This window comes from Ammodytes marinus (genome assembly GCF_949987685.1).
Source record: "Ammodytes marinus genome assembly, chromosome: 9".
Taxonomy (NCBI): Eukaryota; Metazoa; Chordata; class Actinopteri; order Uranoscopiformes; family Ammodytidae; genus Ammodytes; species Ammodytes marinus.
In genome coordinates, this window is record NC_137213.1 from 7,891,337 (window position 1) to 7,901,068 (window position 9,732).

Consider the following 9,732-nt stretch of genomic DNA (forward strand, 5'->3'; position numbering starts at 1 on the left):
TGAGATATTATTCTAAATATGCATTTAAGATGCAATGGGAAAATATGATTTCCTATGGTGAGCTTTTCTGTTCATTTGAAGGGTTTGCAATGCAGCTTCTTTTTGTCGTAAATTGTGCATGTGGATTTTTGTATTGGCAAGAACATTTTTATTGTTCAATATTAAGAATATACATTAAAAAAACTCTTAATCAACACTTAATTTGTAGTGAACAGATATCCATAGTGATGACTGGAATTTGGAGATCTCTGTGCAAGTTTGCTTTCTAAAGCCAAATCTGCCATCTCTGTAGAAAAGAGAACATTTTGAATAATATTTACTTAATCAAGCACACATATGTTATGAATCCAACGAGAATAAAAACCATTCAACTATCACGAAATTTTCATTTTAGTGTTACCACAGTGAGGTGATCATATGAACAACACAGAGCTTGAGCAATGCATACAACACTTGCATATTAAAAACATTCTCACGACCTCCCAGAGTCAAACAAACTGTACGAAAACAGGCAAAGGTGTAAATTATAATGTGAAAAACTAACAAAGACATGATTTCAGTAACAGTGTTCTAAATTCAAAGTAAGTGAATGTGTTATCTCAAAACAGCTGTTCATAGGATTAAGGCAGGATTTAAGAAAGTCAAAACAGAGCAAGAATCCAGTGTTGTAGAAAACTAAAGTGAAAGTGTAAGCTAATCTTCCAAGAGTCTTCCCCAAGCACCATTTTCACCTTAAACCACATGTGAGCGTGAGCAATTGTCTGTGTTTGTGTATGCACATGTTCAAACGGCCGTTTTTTTTTAGGGCTTTTCAGTCTTCTCCTCTCCATCCTTCTTTTGAGGCCCACTGGGCTCCACGTTCTCCTCCACTGGGTAGACCACAGAACAGAGTTTTTGGCACAGGTGAGTGATTTTACCTGGAAACAGTTGGGGATGGAAGAGACCAGTTCTGCCATTAGAATGAATGGTTCATACATGGAAATTCTTCATTATGTTCAGGATCAAACTGGGTGAACAATGGCTAATTACAAGTGAAGCAGGGTCCCCTCTAATGCTGACAAATGCAGCAAGACTTTAACCAGTTGACCCTTGCTTTCAATAACAAGCCGCATTTAAGTGGACACACTCCTGTTTGCGGGCATCTCAGAGCTCAAGTGACATTTTCAACTCCAAGTTCTTTACATCTTTTATCTTAAAGATAAGGATGAAACCAACGTGTTGCCTTACCCATAGCGATATCACAACACTGTGGCTTGTTTTCCCAGTAGACTCCCATGAAATAGACAGGGACACCCGTCAACATGATGGCCAGACCAATACCACAGACCACTGGCTCAGAGTAGAGGGAAAATATGAGCAGGAAGGCCCAGAACAGCAGGTAGATCACTGGCCATACCAGGTTCACCTGGAGGAGGAGGAGGGGATGGTCGTTGTGGAAGAAAATCAAACATTTATTCAACACTGTAAAATGGCTTTAAAAGTAAAACATTGAAATAAAATAGCAGAACAAATGTCCCTACATGTACGTTTCAAAGTCCACATGAAGTTGTTCCGTCCGTGTCTTTACCTTGATGGGTCGATACAAGTTGGGCTCTTTGATGCGTAGAACAACCTGCCCGGCGACAGTGATGCCATAGAAGAGGTAGTTGATGAAACCCGAATAGTTTATGAGGGTGTAAATGTCACTGGTGCACAACATCAGCAGAGTGGAGATCAACTAGATGTAGTGAGAAGAGAGGAGGTGAGAACAGGGGCTGAGAACACAGGGGACACAAAAGGACAAAAAGTAGCAGTGTCGTTTGTCAGGACTCACAGTGAACAGTAAGGCTGGGATGGGAGTGCAGCGTTTGACATGAATCATCGCCAGCAAACGGGGGAGATGGCCTTCCCTCGCTCCGGCGAAAAACAGCCTGAGTCACAGAAGCAAAGAGAGCACAGCCAGCTGGGGCTTAGCTTACCGTGTGCAGCTGAGAACACAGTGTGCAGAAGTGAAATATTGCAGGGTGAAAAATGGACTACAATCAGTATTCTGGGGTGTTTTATTGGTCAAGTGGTGTCATCTTGGCAGAGCTAAATATGCTCAGGGGAACACTTTTCTATATAAGCTCCTTTTTTACAATCTGACAACCAGCTTGAGGCCCAAGAGATGAGCGTATATACTACTCATGGATTTTATTCCTGTTGAGCTACTCCTTATCACTCTGCTAACCCTGGTTTCTCCGTGGTCATCTACTGGTATGGAGTTATGTTTCTATTTGAGAGTATGATTTAAAGGTCCAGATTTTGTCATTCTTTCCCCTCACACTTAGCCTGGCTCCGCCCGCCCACCTACGGTACTTCTGTCCAAATTTCATTTTCCCTTCAGTAGTCAGTCGGGGGATGGGGCGTATTAGTGGGAGTCCAATCAGCGAACAGAGCGAGTGACTGAGAACGATGACGTAGATGTCGCACTCCAGTTTCAGTTGAATGCTGCGTTCCTTTATACTCAGAACTCGGAAATTTCCGACTTGGTAGTTCCGAGTTCTGACCCGTCTGTGTTCCAGTGCATCTGCTCGGGAAAGTATTGACGCCTACAACCTTTCTCATCCTAACTAAACTAAACGTTAGGCTCTAGCAAGTTACCGTTGCCAGGTACCGGTAGATCCATAGACTACAATATGTAGTGAAGTCGGAAATTTCCGAGTTCCCTGTACAACTGGAACGCACTGTCAGAAGCCGGCTCACGACATATGGCACGACCAAACGTTATGCGATCGGTTGGCTAATCCAAAGTGGCACTGAGCAGATCCAATAGTTTTAAACTTCAACAGACACCCGTTTGCCAATTACAGCAGTTCCAGACCTTCTGTACAAATGAAATGAAGTACGATGGTCTGGTAGCACCAGGCTACCTCACACTCTGCCTTGCTCTCAAATTGCTCCTTCTTGCATTCAGATTTACTATGCTTCTGCTAAAACTGTATGCATGTGTTTAAATATTCTGTTTTCCTGCCCAGATTTCCAGGTTCCAGTTTCAGCTATTCTGCTCACACTCAGCTGACTCTGTGCACTCTTGATGCGCAGCTGGTGACTGACTGGTTTCGTCCACAACTGCCACGGTGAAGAAAACAAAGTCACCTTCTTGATTCAGGATTTGGAGGCCAACATAGGCCGTCAAAGTCCTTGGCAAAATACAACTATCACTTCAAGTAAAAGCACCACTAAAATAGGTCCTTGACTTACACGGCCCATTTTTCTTTACCGGAGCGGGAGTGAAACACCGTGTTAAGAGTAACCACCTGTATGGGACGCCCCAAGACGTAAAGCAAACCAACAGTTTTCACAAACAATCACTAATAACGCAGAAGAAATCAATAAGTAGACAATCCGAGAGCACACAGATAAGCAGCCTGAGTTTGAGGAGAAGAGCTAAAAATGGAACCAGGAAATCTGTGCAAGCAACACGATATCTGTGTGCGAGCAACAATATATTGGGCAGAAACATACAGTTTGAGAGTAAATCTGAAAATAATTAATAAAACTTAAAGGGGAATCAATAAATCCTGCTCTCAAATCGAAACACCGCACTCTTGAATAAAGATGGGAAAATGACTCCAAATGGTAGGGCTCAAATATCAGTATGGGAGTGAGGGTCAACTAAAGGCTAAAAAGGTTTCAGCAGCCACAGAAGTAAAGGAAGGACATGGGGGGAGGAGGGAGGGGAGGGGAGTGGAGACAAACTGACCGCGATGACGTGAAGAGGGAGCCATTGACCCCTCCGAAGGTGGACAGCGCCACAGAGATGGGCATGATCCATGACATCACTCCTAGCAATTTCTCTCCAAACGTCTGGGAGAAATATTAGGAGGGGGGAGAGAGAAGAGGAGGAGGTGGAGGGGGAGAACACAAGTACACAGTTGAAACACATTGCTAAAAAAAAACAGCTACTGATCGGGACATTTCTAAATGGGAGTGCAGACAGGCGACAGTGTTACAAGCATTACGGGGAGCATGTGTCAAATGGATGCTAAGGCTTCCAAATACATGCATTCTCTCCATGCGTAACCACACACACATATTCTGACTGCATTTAATGTGGATCACTTTTCTCACCACTGCCACAGCATTGGAGGCCAGCAGCTCCTGTGGGCTCATGGCAGTGAAGTAGGCCACATTGGCAAACACGTAAACAAAGGTGACAATGGGGATAGAGATGAAGATTGCTCGAGGTAGATTCCTGGGAGGATGAAAGACAAGATTGCGGTTCACGGTATATTAACGATATAATTCCGATTATATATCATATTTTTTTGTGTAAATGAGCGTGTGTTACTTGTGTGGGTCAACCAACTCCTCTGTGACATAATTGAGAAAGTTCCAGCCTCCGTAAGCAAAAGAGCCTTGTAGAAAGGACAGAGCAATCAGGCCAACCTCGTAGTCTCGGAAGGTCTCAAAGGCATGTGTTGGCTCCAACCAGTAATAGTGGCCTGTGATCCAAAACACAAATATCAGATTTCATTGACATTAAATCTAACTGCTTTTCACCAGTAGACTCAGGGACAGTTTCATCACACAGACCGTAAGACTGTATAAAACCCCATGTCATTTTACACAAGTTAACATCAGTTTAAATAGTTTTTTGTGTTTACACCATGTTACATCTGTTCATATTGTTTACCTGGTATAAAGTCTGTACATATCGAATATACATATTGCTATTTCACAGTATTCTTTTCCATGTAAACTGTTCAATCTCATTTTACATTATATCTTATCCCTACACTCTTTAAATATTAATTGCAATTTTTTAAAATGTTATTTAGGTCTCAGGTGGCTCTATTTACCTGTGTGTCTCTCTTAATGCATTTTCCTTTAATTCATTTTTGACTGCATTGTTTAAGAGGGAGCAGACTCTTTGCAACAACTGCTCCTATCATTTTTGAGCATATACAAAAGAAACACACTTGGATCATTTCACCACAACAGTCTGAGCAGCAGAGGGCACTAAACTCTACTTACAATGCCTTTTTTTTTTTTTTTAAACAGGGAAATTAAAGATATGATTATTCCATGGATTCAGAGTTTACTGTTAGTAAAGTTAGTCTATTATATATTTATCAAGTACACCTCTCTGGCTATAAAATACTTCTATACAAAGAGTTGTACAATAACAGAATTATGCCTTGTGAAGTATTTCATTGGTTGAATTATAGAGGCATTATGTCCTCTTTATGTCAACAAATCGTATACATTGTGACTGCAATCAAACCTGCTTTATTGCATACACTATGTTTAACAGTTAAAATGTTCTCATGGATGGTCAGCAATAACCAACAATAGATCCCTTAGAAAAAAATTATCTTTCATCTCCAGTTTGTATGCCACACTGTCAAATATGAAGGGGCTGAGTCACATGACAGAATCTGTTCACACTATGTTGTGGATTATGAGAGGGATGAAGAGCTATGAAGACCTGTAATCCCTCTTTCACAGTGGACTCACACATCCCGTGAGAGGCACAAGGGATGGCTAAACAATTGCATCAAAAACTGTTTCCCCCTAGTTTGGCCACATCCCTTAAGAAACTGATTTCCAAATTGGGGGTCAGAAACATAGAAATATTAAAACATCATGCTTTTACAACCCGAGTCTACCGTCCTTTACTTTAACAGAATGGGACAACTTTAAAGTTTGGGAGCAAGAAATGGACAACAACAAGAATTGTACACTGGGAGAAAGAGAGAAAAACAATGGAGCAAACAATACCTTTGCATATTTGGACGATACCCATGATTATGATGAGGGCCAAGGCCAGAAGCTTGCCAGCGGTGAAGACATTCTGGACAACTGTGGCCCAGTGCACGCTGTGGCAGTTCACCCATGTCAACAACACTACAGGACAGCAAGGGAAAAGTTGGAGTGATAGCTCTTTGATCTAGAGGCCATGTGAGCGGATACTGACAGATATGGTGCAGTGCGTCGGCAAAAGTAGCACAATCTCTTGTCATTTTAACAATGGTTCCATATTGTCTTTATAAAAACAACCCAGATAATGCTAAAGGAGAAAAAATGCTCAAAGTTGCCTAAATGCAACTCAACAGTATATTTTGTAATATTTTGCCTGGTACATTTATATCAGAATTCATTCATTTCTTTGATTTTCAAAGCTCCTCCACAGACACAGACAATGTTATACTCATGTGAGTACTACCTTTGATGTACATTCACTAATCCAAGCAGTATTTGCATTCACTGCTCCTTACATCCACCCCCCCCCCCGACACACACACACACACACACACACTTAAATATTAAATCTGCTGCCTACAAGTTTCTTTGAAAGAGTTAAGCCTCTTTTTTCTGTGAGAAAGTATGCTTTAAAATCACCATGCCTGAAATTATCCTTCAAAGTTGGCTTCACTGCGCCGTTTCTTTATTTATATGTTATTTCACTGACAATGACCAATAGCCATTTAGCTTTCAGTTTTATTTTCTGACTCACACAGGCAGACAGCGGCCAGCAGGCGGAGGCCAGTCTCTGGGGGGAGGCAGGAGGGGAAGAAGGGCTGCAGGACGTAGTTGGAGAAGGTGAGAGCGATCACTGCCTGGTTAGTGGGGTAGATAACCAACACCGCAATCCACAGTCTCAGAAAGCTGGGGGAGGACAAAGGCACGAGGTGACACAGTGTGAGAGACTATACTAGCCCTTGTTACAGCCTAAAGAAATGCAAAACAAAAGAAAATCCTGTGAAACATATTAGCTACTGTATATATTATAGTAATGCACTAGAGAATAGTTGTTAATGAAAAGAGAAATGATTGGAACTAGGTCATTGTTAGTGTGGGATGCTGGCCATACAAAAGTACATTAGGAGAGGCTTTAATAATAGGGGCATTGTTGTGGGGGAGGCGGCATAAGGGTGGGGGTGCACTGCAAAGTTTTCACATCCATTTGCCACATCCTTGGTATGTATTTTTTTTAGATGGCTTTCTTGTGCCATAATATGAACTACACTGGTTTGGAAGACAACTCATTTATAAAAATAAAAAAAACATGTAAAAGTGAAGATGTGTGATTATAGAAAATTTTTCTGAAGTGTTTTGAAATTGAGACAACCCAAATAAACATTTGTACATTCTATGCTATTGCTTTCAGCCCTTTGTTGTCAAGTGTCGTCATTTTAGATCTGTGTATTGGTTACCGTAGTATTTTTGATAAATCCACTATAGGTAAACAAAATCACGTTTTTAAATCCCACATATAGTGGCTTTAATCTTATCTTGATTTTAAGACAAAAGGCACTTGTTCTCACCCAGCCAGTCCTCCAAAGATGTCCTTGACATAGGAGTAGTCTCCCCCGGACTTGGGGATGGTCACACCTAACTCTGCATAGCAGAGAGCCCCCATGGCTGTGATAAATCCAGTGATAACCCACACAATGATGGACACGCCCACTGAGCTAGCATTCTCCAGGACCCCCTTAGGACTGACAAAAATCCCAGATCCAATGATGTTGCCTGAGTGAGTTGAAAAAAAAGAAAATAAATAGAGGACAGGTTAAGAAATGTGTGAAGGTCGGATGCACTGCCATATCAATAAGAACTTTGAAATGAAATAAAGACGCCCATCTTTTGTATAAACGAGCATCACACTGCAGATGAAAGACCACTGAAACCGACTGGGGGCTATAAACGGAATGAAACTATCTCCTGTCCTGTGGTGCTTCGTTTTATTCAACGCTCATGTCTCACATCTAATAAACGTTTTTCCCAAAACAGAATTAAAAAGGTGCAGTCAGCAATTCTGAAGAATGCTTGTTGTCAAAATCACTTATCAAAATCTCCTCACAATCCGCTACCTGTTTGTGTTAAAACACAGCCTAGGCTCTGTTAACAGCATGATGTTTGTTATGGTGCGTGCACCCCCTTGGTTTACATGCCCAGTCGGGTAACGGATCGTGAGGATATATTCACTGATTTTAATAACAAGCGTTCTCCAGAATCGCTGACTCCACCTTTAACTTTGGATTTATGTGGCTTTGCTGGTCAGCCCATGTGGGGGGAAATGTAGGCTGGTTTGAGTTCCATTTTTCCTCACATTTTGATCACTTGGGATCCATGTGCAGTCAAGTTTTTTTATTTGACTTTTGACCTTTAACAAGAGGTGGGAAGTCTGTTACAGTGGTGGCAGCAGAGACAATTGGCAACTTTAATGCAGCTAATGTTTCTTCTTATCCCTCCCCAATTACCTTTGTTTTTCAAAGATAACGTTTGCCCTTTTATAATGCCAGAAGATAAAAAGGGAGTTCATATTCTTGACCTCTTTGGACCAGCAGGAAGCAACATATCAAAGTTTCAAAACAAACAATGTGTCTTTGTAAGAACAAAAACAAACGGGCACAGTACAGCCTGCAGTTGATGGGAAAAGGATAAGAAGAGCGTAGTTAACTTGCGTCACCGCTCTCCCCGATACTTTTCACAGTTTCAATGAAATGCCAACTTGTTGCAGCAAGACAACAGGCAACACTTGTCACTTGTTTCTTGTGCTGATGGCATGTGATAAAAGCGACCATGTTACGGTGACGTAAAGAATGCACTTTAATACTGCCTCCGCAAGGCCACTGATGGTCAGAAAGTCAGCCCCTTTCTTTGTTGATCAAATACAGTGCTGTGTGAAAGTTTGTGAACCCCTTGAGCCTTTTGGAATTTTATTTATTTTAACCATTATTAATTTATTTGTATCAATACCAGTATTTTTTATATGAAACAGATGTTTGTTTATCAATTCAACATTTTTCTTTTCCGGAAATCAATTGTTAAAACAAATTATTTGACAACTGTTGTATGTGCAAAAGTTTGTGAACCCTGAGCTGCATTGCTTAAATCGAGCAGGTAAACACAATCAGATGGGCCAAATTGAGTGATGAAATGGACCAATGTAATGAGAGATCTTTAGGGAAAAACTAGGGCGGCACAAATGCTAAAACAAATAAAGCTAGCATTATGAAGTTCTGATGACACATAAAACAGTCAACACCAACATTAGGCCTACAACATGCCACATTGAGATAGGCTACTTGCCGATTATTATGGCACAGGCGCTGACTAGGCCGATCTCCTTCTTCAGAGCCACCCCGGAGCCTCCTCCTGCATCTTTCCCTGCAGTCGACTGGGAGTCAGGGGCCCCTGATTGACCGCCGCCGCCCCCACCGCTGCTACTGCAGCTCCGCTTCCTCGCACCCTCATCGGTCATCCTGAAGCAGTGTGTGACCCCCTCTCTTGAGGTCCAGGTGCCTGGGGCAGCAAAGCCAAAGCCAACCAACACACACATTATTAAGTATGAGCCTATTAAGGTAGACTTGTTATTGTCAAAAGTCCCCAACACGTTTGCCGAGTCATTTCTCCAACACTTTTCGACGGCCCTTTAAGATGTCAAAAATGCCGATGGGGTGGCTACAGTAGGCCTAATAGAGCTAAACTTAGAGAGCACGCCCAGCCTTTAATAATTCAGACTGCAACACAATGGGCGACCACAGCCTTTTAAATAAAAGTTGGTTAAGAAAAGTATGAAATAGGCTGTAGCCTATCGTTAACTTAAAGAAACAATGTTAGGCTAGCATGTTCCAAGTTCAAAATTCACACCGGTTATGTTTCGCAGGGACAAACACAGGTTTCCTTTCCAGCAAGGCTCTTTGAATTTGCAATTAACCTCGTGCACTTTGATTGGCTGTAGGCCTAAGCTTTAAAAGACCA

The 9,732-nt window shown here is 41.7% G+C and overlaps 1 protein-coding gene across 1 annotated transcript; it reads right to left on the reverse strand.

Moving 5' to 3' along the window:
* Positions 1 to 801: 801 nt before the first annotated feature.
* Positions 802 to 9,232, reverse strand: slc7a8b (solute carrier family 7 member 8b; the record flags this gene model as incomplete). The annotated part of the gene is made up of 11 exons (XM_080034002.1): positions 802 to 917; positions 1,228 to 1,405; positions 1,568 to 1,717; positions 1,814 to 1,910; positions 3,725 to 3,828; positions 4,093 to 4,216; positions 4,313 to 4,466; positions 5,746 to 5,871; positions 6,482 to 6,633; positions 7,293 to 7,497; positions 9,061 to 9,232. The coding sequence occupies 11 exons, from the start codon at positions 9,230 to 9,232 to the stop codon at positions 802 to 804; spliced, it is 1,578 nt and encodes a 525-aa protein (XP_079890128.1).
* Positions 9,233 to 9,732: the final 500 nt, after the last annotated feature.